The sequence below is a fragment of the Ochotona princeps genome, chromosome 1 (assembly GCF_030435755.1).
Source record: "Ochotona princeps isolate mOchPri1 chromosome 1, mOchPri1.hap1, whole genome shotgun sequence".
Lineage (NCBI taxonomy): Eukaryota > Metazoa > Chordata > Mammalia > Lagomorpha > Ochotonidae > Ochotona > Ochotona princeps.
This window is the reverse complement of record NC_080832.1, coordinates 31728618-31747293: the sequence shown is the minus strand read 5'-3', so window position 1 is coordinate 31747293 and position 18676 is coordinate 31728618. Positions and strand designations below refer to the sequence as shown.

Here is an 18676-nt window from a genome sequence, read left to right as displayed (position 1 = left end):
CTTTGAACTACCCTCATCTAGTCATTATTTTTATATAGTATGTGCATTTATTTCCCATATCATTGCACCTTTCAAAACCTTTGTTTGCAAGTCTTACTGTAGATATAATAAATCATGACCTAATTGTGTTTTGTGTTTCTTAAAAACTAGGTACATTGTTGCGGTATTAGATTTTTTTAAACCATGAAAAAAACATTTTCCTGTGTGTGTGGGGGGGAAATTATACAACCAGATAATTAAAAGTGCATGCAATTATTTTCCTTATCATAATACCAGATTACAGCTACTCATCTTCCAGTAAATTTTAGCTTTGATATCCAGTCCAAGATAAGCTTCTAAAAGTTCGGTTAAAATAGTTGTCGCTTCTGTTCAAGCTCTATTTTGTCCCTGAAGAAGGCTCGACAGACATAAATATCCCATGTTCTTGACTGTGCTCATTGTATAATTCTCTTGTAGGTTTTGAGAAGTGACATGTTCAGATTTTATCTGAGTATTTTGAGTTCTAGTTACTGCTTTTCTGACCTATTGCTTAACTACAAAAAGTCCAGGGTTCTCTGAAAAGATGGCAGAATAGAACCTGTGGGTGTGTGAGGAGATAGTACGGTTGATATCACCTTCCTTAAGAAAGAAGGGGATGATACCTGCCCTCCACCCTTTCAGAGGGCTGCCCATCAGGCACATTTTTAGTCATGCACTTCTGTTTCAGGGCTGAAGACTTTGTACATAGGTGGGGGTGTTTGGCACAGCAGCTAAGTCCCCACTTGGGACAGATTACGTATTGAAGTGCCTGGGTTACAGTCCCCATTCTGCTCCCTATTTCAGCTTTCTGTCAGTGTGCACCCTGGGTGGCAACAGGAGATGGCTCAAATATCTGGTCCCGTGCACGCATGTGGGAGACTTTCACTGAGCTTTAGCCTACTGGCTTTGGGCTGGGCTCACCCAGCAGTTATAAGCATTTGAGGGAGAGAATCAGGAAGTGGAAGATCTCTGTCTCTCTCCCCAAACCCTCATCTCTATCTTAGTGCCTCTCTAATAAATAAGTAAAAATTAAGAAATAAAATGCAAAATTTCCAGTTAGCACAAAGGGGGTTTTATTTCTTTAATACATGCTTATCCTAAATCTATCCTGTTTCATTTTCCCCAACCCAAAGTCAATACCACCTTGAGATGATGTTAAACATTTTTTTCCTAGCAAATTGTTTGACCACAACTTTTGCGACTATAGTCTCATTAAGAATGCATTTTTAATTTTAATTGTTATAATTTTACCAATTGAATATAGACACCACAGTTCATTTAAACTTTGAATGTTTCTCACAGAAAACTTATTAAATCTGTGAAATACTAGTGATAAAGATGTATGTTAGGAAATCTACTCATAGCATTCCAGGCATCTATGGACCTGACTTAGCCCTCGATATTCCTCCTTCCTGCACTTGAAATCATATTCATGGACCCTTTATGCCAGGTGGAAAAAACTGGGCTTCGGGAACTGTCTACTCTGAGATGTTTCTGGAATAGTGCACATGAGTGTTTAAGCTTTTCATGCTTTGGCACCTGAAGGAGAATGAAATAAATAATGACGATTACTTCATTTAACACAAGAGTCTTAATCTTCTTCATTCACTTCCTGTTTAGTGGATAGATATCACTGTGGCACTGCCACAGAAACAGAAAGGAAGATACGTTTTTGTAGCTTTATGTCATTTAAAATGTTGGGTGTTTTGTTTTTTTCTGAAAATATATGTAGTTGGGAATTTAGTTGACTTTAGAATTAAGAAACAGTCTTTTTCCCTGGACTATCTGCTTATGTGCTTATAATTTCCCTACTTTTTCCATTTGTTTGTCTTATTTTCACTTTTAGAGATACATATGCATTTTCCAGATCTTATGAATATGTTATTTCTTCTCTCATATTTTTAGAACCCAAGATCTCTTTCTGTTTTCTCTTTTTTATTGCATCCTGTTTTTTCCTTATGAATATCATGTGTATTTTCAACTTTCTGATAATTTTCATTTCTGTTTGGTTTCTTCCTCTTACCCTCACCAAATTTGTGCAGGTCCATGGCTTTCACATTGCATTTTAAGGGTGAGGCACTAAACTACCTGGATGGAGTTCTCTAGCTTCAAGGCTTTATTGTAGGTTAGTTAGGGAGAGAACCAGCTGTTCTGTTGGGGAGAACAACTGTGGGAATCTAATTTTACTTTCCTTTCAGGCTGCTTTGTTTTTCACAGAGTGAAGCCTTGTAATTTGACCCAGTGTATATGAGTTGAAGGTTGCATGGGACCATGAGTGGGGAGGAGGAGCCTTGCATTCAGTATACAGAGTTCTCTTTAATTCTGTTGATCTCAATATATTACATCTTGTGTCCTTTAATGTGACTATCCCTCTGGTTCACATTCTTCAGAGAGTAAACATTCTGTGTGACTTTTTGTAGACTTTTAACCTATCCTCTCATTTCTAGATGTATCCACACCCTCTGTCTTTGGGAGACTATAGGTTCTGCCTTTTTGTGTTTCTAGGGTAAGAATCTGACCTTCACTCTTCCTCCAACCAAGGATCCTTGGTAGTTAATGTTTATGGCTACAAATCAGGTTACTAATCTATCTGCTTCCTTGCTTCTGAACATTTCTTGTCATCCCCTATCTATCACTATTATTATGGTCCTTTTAATTGGAGTATTAGAAAAGAGCAGATATAAATATACTCATTAAATCAAGTTGAGAAGTTTGCTCAGCCTCTGTAATGGTTCCATCAGGAACAGTGCAGCATGTTCAGGAGTACAGGGTGCCTGACTTTGTACTTCCCCCATCTTCAGCTCCTGCCCGTGCTGCACCTCTGTGTGGTGCACTCCGGCTTGTGGCTTCACAATGCAATGAGCATAGCTCTTCCTTTGGGAATAGACCTCACGCATATTGGATACCATCTGAGAGCTAGGTTTTGTTTTCAACACAATACATTGAATAAAGAAAGGGGATTCCAAAATCATTCTTTTAAAATAAATTATTTTAGGTCTTATTTAAAGGGCTATCTATTGTGAATAACAGAGGATATCTAAGTAAAAACCTCTTACAAATTAACCATTTCAAAATATTCATTTGATTAAGTACTCATCAAAATGTGATTGTATAATACAGAATTTCCTTAAGTTGTTGAGCTAGGCAGTACATTAGCAGAATGCTCCCTAGTAAGTAAATTATTGTATTAGTCTTTAGTGTCATAGGCAAAATTATAAAATATGTTTCTATGTGTTATGAATGAGGCATAACCTCAAATTATTTTAAATTTCAAAATTATATGTTTGCACAAGTGTAGCTCAAAAAGATGGAGTTTAACTTGATTGCAAATTCTTATTTAGATGAAGAGTAATACATTTCATTCATTGTATATTTTAAAAATAAATTGTTTAGGTTCATTTTGCAAGTAGAACACCTACTACATCACCATGGAAGAACAAGCATTTGAGAAGTTCTTAGTGTTTTAGCAATTGCTCCCACTATTCCTCTGCTCACTGTTCAGATTTTACTCTGCAAATATTCCTTTCCAAGGTGTATTTGATTTGCCCTCCTGATGTCCTTACACAGTGCTAACCACAGAAGAAAACATTGCTGAAGCCACCCATTGCTTGCGTAGACCTGATTCACTAAGAAAATAGGAAGAGGTTAAATGAAAAACACTCTAGGGAAGTTACAAACCATATAAGGCAGTGGGTGAGCCACAACTGTAGGCGTAATTTTTTTTTTCTTTTTTCTCTCTTTCAACAGGGAGACACATCGCCTCTTCCTCCCACTGTCTCAGACTGTCTGCGGGCTGATGTCAGGGTTGCTGCTTCGGAGAGCCAAAAATGTTCCTTCTATTCAGCAGACATGAATATCACCCACGGCTTCCTCTATCCGCCTGGTTAGTAGAAGTTCTTTTTTAGAGCAAGCAGCTTAGAAAACCCTCATCAGCTGGATGTGGGCATGTGCCTTAAACATACACTCTTCAACCAAACTACCCACTGGGACCCAACTAGCTGCCCAACAGGCTTGCAGTGGTTGTGGGCTGGACAGAGGCAGTACAACAGTTATAATAAAGACTAATAAATTCTGTTATGGAAAACACACACCAGCCCTAATCTGGCCCAGATGTTTAGAAAGTTTGGCAGGTTTAAGTTTAATTTTAAAACTGAAAATTATTTTTGAGAAGGATACAAGCATCTAAAAAAACATTTGTTTTTTCCTGGCTACTTCCCAGGCTGAGATCTGCACTGGGAATGCAGCTGTGCCTACGAAAGGAAATCAGGCTGGACGTCTGGCCTGTCGCTGGCACCCTGCGTTCTGGAGTTCAACTGGGGAGTAAGGAGCCAAGTGAATTTTAAGTATGCTTGTTTAAAGAGTGGATCTCTCATACAAAAACAAGCATGACTTTTCTAAACCTTAAGACTATTCAGCAGGATATGTCATTTTTGTGAACATGCTCATGAGATTTTCAGTAATTTTGTCTCTGAAAATTAATTTAATCCTGATATTGTTTCTGGAAGCATAATAAAAATGGATAAGTTACAGATTTATAATTTAGAGATTCTATGAGTTACAGCAGGAAAAAAAGGCTTAATGAACATCAGTAGTATTTAGCTTTAAACCCATAACTCAGAACAAATGAAATGTTTTATTTTAGTATGTAGTTATAAATGGGGCCACTAAATTTATATTAATCCTAGTATAAACCTTAGCAAGTTGCAAAATTTTACTAATAAAAAATTTTTAATGGCATTATATATTTATTTATTTGAAATGTGGAGCAACAGAGAGGAAAACTGGGAGAGGAAGAACAGGAGTTGAGAGAGAGAGAGAGGGTAAGAGAGAGGGGGTGAAAGAGAGAGCCAACGAGATAGAGAGAGAGAGAGACCGACCTTCCATCTATCCAGTAGTTCACCTCCCAGATGGCTGCAACAGGCAACAGTCAGGTCTAGCAGAGGTTGAAGTAGGGAAGCGTCAGCTCTATCCTGGTTCCCCAGATGGCTGACAGGGATTCAAGCACTATTTTCTCCTGTTTTCTCTATCTACTGCCTTTTGAAGTACATTAGAAGAAAGCTGATTTAAAAAAAGAAGAAGAAGAAGAAAGCTGATTGGAAGTTGAGCAGCCTGGGCTTGAATCAGCTCTCTCTCTCTCTCTTTTTCTTTTCTTCTATTTTCTTTTTCTTCTTTTTAAAATATTTACTTATTTTTATTTAAAAGGCAGATTTACAGAGAGGAGAGACAGACAGATCTTCTGTCTACTGGTGTACTCCCTAAATGGCTACAATGACCAGAGCTGAGCTGAGATGAACTAGGAGCCAGGAACTTTTGCCATGTCTCCCACCTGGGTTCAAGGGCCTAAAGACTTGAGCTATCCTCTGCTGATTTCCCAAGCAGGGAGCTGAATGGGAAGTGAAACACCCAGGACTAGAATCTGTGCTTATATGGGATACCAACATTCAGGTGAAGGATTAACATGTTATGCCACCGTGCTGACCCCAAATCAGCTCTCTTAAATGGGATTCCAGCATCACAAGTAGCACTTACCAGCTGTGTGACAATGCCAGCTCTATTAATAAAATTTCTTAAATTGGCATAAAATAGTATCTGTTAAGTTATAAAATATTGGTTGGCCTACAAATATTTACCTTGACAAAGAAATGAAACTCATAACAAAATAACTTGTCTCAATATTAAGTCGAAAATAATACTTCCTAGTTAATATTATAATTTCTATGTGTTAGGAATATAAATCTTAATATAAATGACTTTTTATTTTTCTGTGATGCAAAATAATGTTAGCTTGACCCTTTTAGCTTTCAGTTCTTGTTTTAAAAACTAAAAAAGGTTTCTACTGTGTCTGAGTGTTTCAAACACTGCATGAAAAGCAGGTTTGAGTACTTGGGCTATCTTCTGCTGCTTTCCCAGGTGCATCAGTAGAGAGCTGGATAGGAAGTGGAGCAGCTGGATCTTGAAGTGGCACCCAAACTGAGTGTCCATATCGCAGGGGGCAGCTTTACCTACTATGCTACAATGCCAGTCCCCAGCATTTGTCCTTCTGTGACCGCATTGCTATTTTTTCTCTTTGTAAAGTGTCCTCACAGTTCATCCATGTTGTCAAGTGTTTCACAATCTAAACTAGCCAAATTTCCAGCATCAAAGACTAACATTCTGGTTGTCTGTGACTGGAGAAGGGAAAATGGGGAGTTAGTAAGCAGTAGGTGTAAAGTTTCAGCCAGGCACGATGGAGAAGCTCTGGGGACCTCCATTAGAGCAGTGTACCCTACTTTGGTTTGGACGTGATTTGTGCGCCATAACCTCAGATGTTGAAGGAAACATTAGGAGGTGGAGCCCTTCAGAGGTGGGGCATAGTAAATGGCAAGTAGGTCATCAGGTACTGTGCTTGGAAGGGATTAAGGCTAGACTCCAGGAGTGTCAATTCTTCTGAGTGTAAACTGTTGTGAAAAGAGGAAGAGGGATCCCTGTCTGACCCCTGGCTTCCTGTCTCACTGTGTGATCTCTTTTGCACAGTCATTTCCCTTTCTGGTTCCCTGCCACGTTGTGACAGGTGCTGTCACCACAGGTCAGATGGGGCTGCCTGATCTTGGAGTTTCAGTCTCCAATGTCATGCAGTCAATGAATCTGTTATTTATAAAGTGCCTGGCTTCAATTATTTTCATATAGCAGTAGAAAATGGGTAAATCCATGCCTAAAGCCAACAACACTGGGTTCTATGCTTAAAAATTGTTGAAGAGAATATGTCTCCAGTTGGGTGCTCCTACAAACTAACTAAAATAAAATGAAACGCAAAAAAAAAAAAAAGAATTATAATAAACACTAGTAGCTTACTGCTTTGAATCTTCACAGTAACTGCAGGAGCTGATTGCCATGAGACACATGAAACAGAATTCAGCGCTCTGCTCACATGGTACAGGTGCGAGTATGCGAGCTAAGAGTTAAACCTGAATGGTCTCCTGGAGCACATTCACTTGGCACTCAGCCTAGTGGAAGGCCTACAAGTGAGTCCCCAGCAGCATTCATCTGCAGTGTTCTCATTGTCTTCATTGAGTGAAAACACTATTGATCTTGCAAAGAAGTTTTTTCTAGCAATGTTATTTTGCACATATCCAGTAACTCCATATCCAACAACAAATTATCACAAAATGTAACTGGAAGTAGCAAAAAACACATTCTCTCTCAGTCCCAAAGGCTGCAGACTTAAAACCAAGGCTCTATTGACAGAGCTGTGGCTCCGTGTGAAGATGGTAGAAGAGGAATCCTTTCTTTTCTCTTACAGTTTTTGGTGACTGGAGCCGTGGCTTGGCTTGGAGTTCTATCATTTCTTTTTTCTGTCTCCATCTCTGTATGGCCTTCTTTCTTAGGTATTTTCTCAATTCTCCTCCTTTTTATAAAGATATTAATTATTTGGATCTAGATCCTTCCCCTCATCCACTAAGATGTGCTGTCTTAAGACATCTGTGTGTGCAAAGAGCCTTTTTGGATGACATAGGTTTAAAGGTACTGGAGAGGAAGAAAGTTAGGATTTGAGTATGTCTCTTTTGGCATCATAGTTCAGCCCACTGAAAGAATCAGAAGCATAAAACCGGCATTATTGATGACCTCTACAAGGGAGTCCCAGCATCTCATGTTCTGACTGTTGGCAAATTTAATTGGTAGTACTAATGAATATGGTTTGAATGTTATATTTTCTTTTATCATTTTTATGTAAATTCTATTTGTTTTTCAGCCAACAACCAAACCTCTGAGAGTCAATATGATGCTTTAATTACAAGTAATTTGGTCCCTATGTATGAGGAGTTCAAAAGTAAGTATATATTAGATTATTGGCTTTAAAATAAATGAAACTTTTATTGTGACTCATTCCTGATATTAAGAGTCTTTCTTCAAATGTTTTAAATGTAAGTATAAGAAGCTCCCTGACACACTTTCTTTTCCAATTCAGTTTTGAAAAACTTGTAAATTTAATTTTTTTTCAATGAGGTGGAGAGAGAGGAAATAGGTACATTCAGGGCGGTATGGCTGTAGACAAGTAAGAGAGAGAAAGAGAGATCTTCTACATGCTTATTCATTCCCCAGATGGTATCAACACCAACATTGAGCTAGGAACTTCATCTGGGTCTCTCACGTGGTGGCAGGGGCCTAAACACCTGAGTTATGTTCTACTGTTTCCCAGGTCAATACCAGGGAACTGGATTGGAAGTGGAACAATTTGGATGTGTACTGGTGCCCACCAAGTTTAATTGTAAAGAGATATTCCACAAAATTAGTTTTATAGATGCTCATCATAAGTAAATGAAGTGGATATTTACTTCCAGTGAAATAACTAATAAGGCACTATGTGTGTTCTGGCCAGTTTTAACGCTCACTGCTCCAAAAGCAACTGAGCCTATGCAAGGACTTAGAAGCCACACTTGACTGTAGTTTCAGGACTGAGCCTAAAACAACAAAGTATATAATCAAATATGGCTGTTTGTTTTTGTTGTATGGGATATATTGTCGAATTGTCCAATCACCATGGATAATTATGAAGCAGACTTTAACACCATCGAAATGTGTCTGTCTATAATTAAAAACATTTCCATGTTTAATAAAGGTGTATAGTTTACACATCTTACTCTTTTCTTTTTAGAAATGTGGGACTACTTCCATAATGTTGTTCTTGTAAAATACGCTGCGGAAAGAAATGGAATAAATATTATCAGTGGTCCAGTGTTTGATTACAATTATGATGGTCATTTTGATACTCCTGAAGAAATTACAGCGTAAGTATCTTTTACAAACTGTTTTTTAAAATTTGGAAGGCAGAGTTACATAGTAAGAGGGAAAGAGAGAGGACTCTTCCATCCCTAGTTCACTCCCCAAACAGCCAAATGGCCAGTGATGTCTGAAGTCAGGAGATTTATCTGTGTCTCTCACATGGGTGAGAGAGGTCCCAAAAGTTGAGCCATCTTTCACCACCTTCCTCAGGCCATTAGCAGGGTCCTGGGTAGGAGGTGGAGCCGCTGGGACATAAGCTGGTACACACATGCGCTGCCACATTGCAAGCAGTGGCACTACTTGCTACACCAAGTCACCTCTCCCAGTAAATTAAAGAATATTAGCAATAGGATATCATGAGGAGGAAATTCAAGATTTTGAATGAAAAACAGTCTCAATATTATATAACATAATTAGACAGATGTTATTGTTGACTGTTTTCAAGCAGGTGTATTTTAGTATTAAGAAGAAGAAAACAAATTAGGGCCATGTGCAATAGCCTCAAGGCTAAATCCTAGCCTTGCATCTGCTGGGATCTCATATGGGTGCTAGTTCGTGTACCAGCTGCTCCACTTCCACTCCAACCCCCTGCTGTGGCCTGCGAAAGCAGTTGAGGATGTCCCAAAGACTTGGGACCCTGCACCAGCGTGAGAGACCTTGGAGTTCAGCCCTGGATGTTGGGGCTACTTGGGGGAGTGAACCAGCAAATGGAAGAACTGTCTCTCTGTCTCTCCTCCTCTCAGTAGATCTACCTTTCCAATAAAAGTAAAATAAATCTAAAAAGAAAAAAAACGAAAAAAGAAAAAAATGAACATGGCAAATATTTAGGCTAAAGTGTGTGGTAAAAATTATATTTAGGGCCTGGCAGCGTGGCCTAGTGGCTAAAGTCCTCGCCCTGAACGCCCCGGGATCCCATATGGGCGCCGGTTCTAATCCCGGCAGCTCCACTTCCCATCCAGCTCCCTGCTTGTGGCCTGGGAAAGCAGTCGAGGATGGCCCAAAGCCTTGGGTTCCTGCACCCTTGTGGGAGACCTGGAGGAGGTTCCAGGTTCTTGGCTTCAGATCGGCACGCACCGGCCCATTGCGGCTCACTTGGGGAGTGAATCATCAGATGGAAGATCTTCCTTTCTGCCTCTCCTTCTCTATATATATCTGGCTTTCCAATAAAAATAATAAATCTTCAAAAAAATTATATTTAGAGTTCCTGGTGCGATAACCTAGCGACTAATGTCCTTGACTTACACGCACCAGGATCCCATATGAGCACCGGTTCTAATCTTAGTGGCCCCACTTCCCATCCAGATTCCTGCTTGTGGCCTGGAAAGCAGTTGAGTACAGCCCAAGGCCTTTGGACCTTGTACCCGAGTGGGAAACCCGGAAGAGTCTCCGGGCTCCTGGCTATAGATCAGACCAGCTCTGACTGTTGAGGCCATGTGGGGAGTATGTCAATGGATGAAAAATCTTCTGTCTCTCCTCCTCTCTGTATATCTGACTTTCCAATAAAAAAAATTCTTAAAAAATGTATTTAGAAAATTTCAGAAGTAATAAGTGAAAATAAAATAAGATTTTGTAAAGGCTCAGGAGACATAGAATATTTGGTTTTAGAATCAGTCCAACAATGAATGAAAGGAATATGAAGTAAAGACTAAGGGAAATTTCACAAGGATAGTGAATGCAACACAATAAAGGCAGAGAACAGAGGGTGACCGCCTATAGACAAGCCGTGCTATTAATCGGTGTATTTTCCTATGTCTGCTCATACATGTTGCTCATTAGTTTTGAAGGCAACACACAGTAATAGTGTATTTTGAAGTTTCATCCATTGTTTCTGTTTTTAACAAAATGTAGAAAGGAACAAACGAAACAATTGTAATGACTAACAATGGGTTACGTGAAGTGATGACTCATACCTGTACTCTCTGATAAAGTAACATTTATGACTAGTAAGTGTTTAGGAATTCTCGTGGCGTTTCTCTGCTGTTTTCACTCTGTCCTTAGTTCAGTGTGTCTTGAGCCTACCTTTCATTGCAGAATGACTGTAACAAACTCCTGCAGAGCCAAGCACTTCCCATTGGCACTTAAACAAAGCAGCCTATGATAGTTGGCCTTAGGCTTTAGAGATGAGCAAGCTGAGGCACAGAGAGGTCAAGCAACTTGCATACACTCAACAATAACTCAGTAAGTGGTGAAGCCAGAACATGGACTGGGCGAGTCTGACCTAAGCCTGTGGTTTAAATAGCAGTAATATGTAGCTGTGTACAGCTGATTTGCCTTTTAGTGGACTGAGACTTACACTTTACCTTTTCTTAGGATTTATTTAAATTTTTTATTGTAAAACCAGATATATACAGAGGAGGAGAGACAGAGAGGAAGATCTTCCTTCTGTTGTTTCACTCCCCAAACGGCCTCAATGGCAGGAGTTGCGCTGATCCGTGTCGCGGCTAGCTGAGCCGGCATAGTAGGCACGGCGAATGTCCGAGCAAAAAGCACCAACACACGGAGACCATGATGGTGTTACAAGTGCTGGGAGCTCTCTGAGCCGTCTCTCCACAAGCCTCTTTATTACCATAGTATCTCCTCTTTCCCCCAAGCCCATCAACAGGACAATAGGATGCCAATGAGTCTGCAAAGGCTAGGTGCTACTGCCTTAGGCCCGATTCCTGAGTGCTCAGCTTAAGGAATGTAAATCAACTCCTCAGCCCACAACAATCCGAAGCCAGAAGCCAGGAGCCTCTTTTGAGTCTCACGTGGTTGCAGAGTCCCAAGGCTTTGGGCTGTCCTCTGTTGCTTTCCCAGGCCACTAGCAGGGAGCTGGATGGGAAGCGGGGCTGCTGGGATTAGAACCGGCGTACAAATGGTACCCCGGCGTGTGCAAGGTGAGGATTTTTAGCCACTAGGTTACCTTGCCGGGTCCTACACTTTACCTTTATTTGCACTCAATGCTTTTAAAAGGCACTTTTACGTTTGTTATTTGAAACCAAAGCACTGTCATGTCAGAGGGATTCATCCCCGTGTTTATTCTCTGAAGTTGAAAGCACAGGATAATCCTCTTGTTAAAACTGAAGAAACTCAGTCATACAATGTTACAAGGTGAAGTGCAAGTCCAGACATTTAGTGGAAGTGTATGGCTGGAATTGGAATTTGGCTCCTTCATCCTCAGTTTCTCCTCTGTTAGAAAACAATGCTATGATGTATAAAGCCATTACCAGTAGCAAACACAGGAGTCAGACTAACATGCTTTCTTATTTGTGTTTTATTTTTTCCATGTATGTTTGAATAATCGACTTTTACTTTTGTGATAAATATCTCTTCTGGATGATTGAAGTCAAAACATGTGTAAGACTTTGTACTTCTTATTCGTCAGTGTCTTCTGCAATGCTTTTACTTTGGCATCCCTTAAAACTATGGTAAAGGCATTCCTTCTCTGTTTAAGCAAACATGCAGTAACATGAGATCTTATTTTGTCTTTAGCCACATAGCCAACACCAATGTTCCCATCCCAACACACTACTTTGTGGTGCTGTCGAGTTGTGCAAACACCGTTGAAACACCTAACGACTGCACTGGGTGGCTGGATGTCCTACCCTTCATCATCCCTCACCGATCCACCAATTTGGAGAGCTGCCCTGTAAGTATGCCTTGAGAGAGTGTAGGCCCCGAGACAAGACTACACTCAATGGGGCTTTCATACGAGAGGCTCTGATTTAAAGACAGACCTTAGGTGTTTTATGGGTAGCACCCTCATAAAAATGACTGAATTTTCAAGCATTTTCTTAGACAATTGTTCCTTGTGTAGATAATTTCTATTGAAGCATATATCTGCATGCATGGTACTCCCCCTCCAGGAAATCAAGGTTAAAATGTTTTTCAGTGTAGGGGATGTAGGTCTGGAGTGAGTATGATGGGTGTGTAAGAGAGAAAACATTTTCAAGCCCTGGTCTGGGCCTTTTGCTCTTCTATCAGGACTTTTGAAAATGAATCTTCCATAAATTTGTTGTTTCCTGTCTTCGTAAGTCTTCACTTACGCACATCTCCACCAACTTACTCATCTTAAAATTTAATTTTTGATTATTTCATATTTCCGCACCTGAAAACATTTGATTATCTACACTGAGGGAAAAAAGCAAAACAAAAGAAAAACAAAAACAACAAAAAAAACCCTCCCAGCCTATATTTAAGTCTTTTCAAAAATCTAACCTCAGTTGAACTTGAGGATTTATTTTTAAACTAACCAGTCTGTGAAATCACTTGCACATTTCTTGAGTTTTGCTACCTCTTCATTGTTGCCCTTGTTCTTTCCTCTAGAATTTTCTTCTTAAAAAAAAAAATGTTGATTGAAAAGGCAGAGTGACAGAGAGAGAGGAAGAAACAAAGAAACAGAGTTTCCATTTGTTCTTTCACTCCCCCTAAGGCTGTAGGGACTATTCCAAGTCAAAGCCAACAGACTGGGACTCTATGTAGACCTCCCAATCAAGTGGCGAGGGCCCCAGAACTAGGACCATCCTCTGCTGCTTTCCTAGGTATATTACAGGGAACAGAACTGCCAAGACTCCAACTGGCTCTCCAGTGTTGTGGCCAGGGGTTTAACCCTCTGAGCCACAGTACTGGCCCTGACCTTATTCTTTCCAATCTGCTACAATCCAGCCTTACTTCATTGTGTTGTGTAAAAGTCTTCCTTGTCATCTAAATTGAAAGTGATCTCCCCCTCCAATTAATAAGGCATTGTCCCTATTGAATAAATGTCATCACTAATGAATTACACATTACCTGATATCTTCAGAAAATTTCTGTATCCTGCTATAAAGATAATTGCAATGAATATAACCATAATACATACATATCTGAGTATAATAAAATATTAAAGTGAAAATATGTGTAATCAATATATAATAAGCATAATGCTCTAATGATAATTACAAAGCATAATGTGATAAGTATTAACTTAAACCAAGATATAACTATGAGAGAGACTGTGAAGTAAATAAAATTTGTCAGTCAGCTATGTGAAAGGGGAAGACTGGATAGGGAAGAGTCAAAAGTGATTGAAATTTTAGGTGATTGGAAATTTAGAAAATGTGCCAAACAATCAGGAATTTTACAGCTGATTGTTTTCTCAGTGCTTTTCACTATGAAAGATGGTTTGAGTATCTGGAAAGAAATAAGAAAAGCAATATGGATTAGCATTTTAAATAGGTTATTTTTTATTTGAAAGCCAAAGAGACTGGGCATGGTAGGAGAGCAGAATGAGAGACAGAAAGAGAGAAAGAGATCTTCCATCCACTGACTCAACAGCAGGACTGGGTCGATCAGAAGCCAGGAATCAACAACTCCGTCTGTGTCTCACACCTAGATGGCAGGAACCCATTTCAGGCTCATTAGCAGAAAACTGGATAGGAAAGGAGTGAGTGAGACTTGAACCGGACACTCAGACATCAGATGTAGGCATTCCAAGAGACAGATTAACCCATGGTGCCACAAGGCCCATCCCTTAAATGGGTTTTGAAAATAGACATCATGGCTTTAGTAACCTTGGCCTCTGTGGATAAATAACTTAATGTCACTTTCCTTAAGTATTATACTTAATGTATATGAAAATTTCACAAGACCAACATTGTTATGTAGAGAGAAAGCAACTGCCTGTGATGCCAGCATCCCATATGAACACAGGTTCATGTTGCAGCATTTCTACTCCTGATCCAGCTTCCTGGAAAAAGCACTGGATGGTAGCTTAAGCACTGGGCCTGTATACCCAGATGGGAGACTCAGATGAATCTTCTGCCTGGCCCAGCCTTGGCCAGTGTGGTCATCTGGAAAGTGAATTAGTGGATAAAAGATATCTCTTTTTCTCTGTCTCTTTGGTTTTCCAATAAATAAATAAATCTTAAAGAAATAAAAACAAGCAAAAATCAGTAAAAAAAAAATAAGTCACCTCTACTTATGAAGTTGTTGTGAGGATTAAATGACATAATCCTTTTAGAGTATTATAATACTCTAGTTCCTGATACACAGTAAGAGAATGGTGTCTGTTGTAGCAGTGAAATTTCACATTGGAGCTATAGTCTGAAGTCAGCATATAATAAAATTAATTGCCTTATACTCAAATCACTGAGCAGGTGCAGTATATGCCCAAGCTGACCACTATTTCCACTATCAGTAGAGCAGGTAATTGTGTTGTTAGCTCTTAATTCAACAGTTGATCTACATTAAGAGTCACCTTGAATGACAACTCTGCACTTTCAAATTTTCTTTCCTGAGTATAATGGCTCTCTCTCTCAAAGTGGCCTGAGAGATAGAGGGCAGCATAACAATGGGACACCCCAAATTAGGCCTTACACTTGAATTAAGAGAAATCAGAATGATAGATGTAGGTCTGGTAATAAATCAAGGAAGTGAAATAGAACTGCTGAAAGAGACAGAGTGGAGAAAAGAGGTCCTTAGACTAAAGTAAAGGAAAGTCTGCACTTCTGGTACCTGAACAAGTAGAGTCAGGTAAGGAAACAGGTGTCACCGAACAAAGGAACAGTTAGTAGCCCTGGGCCTGAGAAAGGAGAAAGTGTCAGAAGCTTGGCACACCAGCAAAGCAAAATGTCTGCAGAAAACCCAGCCAATTAGGTCACCCTTGACAAAGCAGTAGTCTAGTGCGGTAGGCGCGATGTTCAGACTGAGTGACTAAGGAGAGGGAACGGAGTGATTCAAGAGGAAAACAGTGATGCAGATATTGTTTCAAACAGCAACAACCAAGTGATTTGTATTGTAGGTATATATTGCTTCTGTTTCTTTGGCATGTCTAATATATTTGAATGTGGAATCAAAGTATGTATTCACCTGGAACTTGTAAAAACTATATACAAAGGCACTCAAAAAAGCTTATGAAAAATGGTGCTAAAGTATACATTTATTTCGGTGTAAAAACATTTTTAAATCCATGCAGACTTCCATAATATACATTTTCCATGAACTTTATGAGAGTCCCTCGTATGTGCAAAGCTGCTATCTATTGGGTCACACTGCTACAACTGGAGTTTTGTTGGATAGATACCAGATAAACCAGGGATGTGTGTGTGTGTGTGTATGTGTGTGTATGTGTGTGTGTGTGTGTGTGTGTGTGTGCGTGTGAGAGAGAGAGAGAGACAGAGAGACAGAGAGAGAGAGATGAGAATAGTAGGGAGTGTATAAGTAGCAAAGGCTTTATAGAAAAATTGATAAAAAAATTAAATACTGTTGACATATATAATAAGAAAGGCAAGAAAAAAGATTAAAAGAACTAAATTGGAGCCTCATTAGAGGAATAAGCTCAAATTAGGCCACTTTTATTTATTTACTTATTTATTAGGAAAAAGTAACTAGCATCATGAATCTCATACACAGAAAACCATATTTTCAGTGTTTAGGAACAAAAATAATTTCCTGTTATCCTTGCTTGGCCTCAGATACAGCATGTGTATCTAACGAGCAAGCAGACCACTGTAATGAAAGCAAATGCATGTTAATAAATCATGCTCAACCAAAACAGTAAACTTTAGAACCTTTGTATTTGGGCAAAAAAAAGGTCTGAAATTTAAAAACATTGGAGAACTAATAAAGCAAGAGGAAAGAATGTCATAGAAATCCCTGCTTCTAAACTGTTGAACTACTTTATACAATGGTAACTTGCTAAAAGTCAAATGTCCAAGAAATAGCTGAACAGAGAATTTTTTAAAATCTGAGTATTATTCATAATATAATATGAATAATATAATATGAATAATACTCAGATTTTTAAAAATTCAGCAGGTATAAAACTGCCTTTTTCCCACCCCAGTTGGCAAAGGTAGCTCAGTGAGACGAATGCTGCGTGGTTTGTGTGAGTGCTAGTTGGCACAGACTCTGTGAGGAGTGCCAAGTTTAAAATCTGGTGAAGCAAAAACTGTGTACTGTATGAGCTAGCAACTTTAATGCACGGGCTAGAAATTCATGCCTTTAAACACAGGAGACATATGCCAAGGTAGTCATTTCAGTGTTATTTATCACTTATAACAGCAAAATTCTATAGAAAAGATAATTTAAAATTTTTACACATTTAAATATGGGAGTATCACAAACCTCAACAGAACTAAATCACTTAACTAGACTCACATATGACACCGTGAATTTAAACATAAAACAGAATCAACAAATAACTGGAAAAAGCATTTACAATATAATGTCATTTATATAAATGTGACAACTTATAAATCATTACCGTGTTTTACAAACTTATGTGTTTGTGGCAAGAACTTAAAAAACAGACTTCACACTGACTTACAATGCTTAGCCCCTAGCCACGGAATGCTAGGGACTTAATTTCATCTGCAATGTTTTTATTTCTTTACGATGAAGAAGTAATGGTTTGATGGTGGGCTATGTTTCCTATAGTTTCTACTTCTGCTTTTCTTTTTTTAATTTAATAAGCAACAAAGTTTCACTTCAGCAAAGTCAGATTAAAAGCAACAGAACCATTAGAGAAAGGACAACTTTTGAGTAACAAAATGTCTTTCAGTTAGTGAGTGGTCATGTTCTGTGGAAAATAGCCCTGTGTTTCTCCTTTCCAGGGAAACCAAACAGAAGATCTGTGGGTTGAAGAAAGATTCAAAGCACACGTGGCACGGGTCCGTGATGTTGAACTTCTTACTGGACTGGACTTTTATCAGGAAAAACAACAGCCTGTCTCTGAAATTTTGCAACTGAAGACATATTTACCCACATTTGAAACTGAGATTTAAATCATTATGGAAAATAATATTTGCAAAATCTAGATGATTTTTTCCTGCCAAAGAATCATAAAATAAAATTGTTTATTTTTCCTTAATTCCCCCGAATGCCTTGTTGCCTAATTTTCATTGTTTTCTCTCTTTTATTTCTGTGAAAATGCATTATTGTAAAGTCATCTTGCATGTTTTTAAGATTTATTTTATTGGAAAGTCAGATCTACAGAGAAGAGAGACAGGGAGAAATACCATCCATCATCTGCTTCACTCACCAAATGGTTACAATGGCCGGATCTGAGCTGATTAGAAGCCAGGAACAACGAGCTTCTTCTGGGTCTCCCATGCAGGGTCCCAAAGCTTTGAGCCACCGTCTACTGCTTTCACAGGCCACAAACAAGGAGCTGGATGGCAAGTGGAGCAGCTGAGACACAAACCAGCATCCATATGGGATCCTGGCCATTGCAAGGCAAGGATTTAGTTACTATGCTATTGCACCAGGTCCCCAAATAGTCTCTTTTAACTGCATTTCAGACCAGAAGACGATCTAAAGGACAAGATAGTCAAATTATGGAACTTCTCCAACAACCATTGGAATATTATTTTGCCCTCCAAGGACAGAAGTAGATCAAGATATTGAATAAATGGCTATTGCTAACCATAAGAATGACAGCACATTTGTATGAGTGGTATGTTGTCATTATTTGGAAATTCCACATAGAGCCAGATAGCACAAGTTTCAGGCTTTACCGTCTTGTGAGTATATCCATGCCTTGCTTAACAATGAAGCTATGTCCTGGGAAATGCACAGTTGTGCTGTTTGTTGTGAGGACATCCTAGGATATATTTACACAAAAACAGAAATGGCCGCATTACACACCGCAATCTAAGAAACTACTGTCCTGTTTACGGCCCACTGTTGACTGGATCATCACTTGCAGTGCATGCTTGGACTCAGCTGTGCTATCACAGCCAGGAAGCACTTAGAGATGGAATGTATAAGCTATGACAATAGCTATGTTCCAACGAAACTATTTGCATAAGCAAGCACAGTTCAAGCTGTAATTTATCAACCTCTCATTCAAACCATACTGAGTTGAGGGAGACAGGAAGTAACAGTAAGTCCAGAGCTTTAGGTAAAATGTTGATTTTATGACTTTTGTACTACCAAAATT

The 18676-nt window shown here is 39.1% G+C and overlaps 1 protein-coding gene across 2 annotated transcripts in view; it reads left to right on the top strand.

The window, feature by feature from the left end:
* The window catches only part of ENPP3 (ectonucleotide pyrophosphatase/phosphodiesterase 3), a 90952-nt gene extending 73331 nt beyond the window's left edge, over positions 1-17621 (top strand). For both annotated transcript variants that reach the window (XM_058671136.1, XM_058671142.1), the window contains 5 exons: positions 3766-3901; positions 7748-7825; positions 8651-8783; positions 12250-12406; positions 17349-17621. In XM_058671136.1, coding sequence (XP_058527119.1) covers positions 3766-3901; positions 7748-7825; positions 8651-8783; positions 12250-12406; positions 17349-17519 — 675 coding nt within the window. In that variant the 3' untranslated portion in view covers positions 17520-17621. The remainder of the gene's footprint in view (positions 1-3765; positions 3902-7747; positions 7826-8650; positions 8784-12249; positions 12407-17348) is intronic.
* Positions 17622-18676: the final 1055 nt, after the last annotated feature.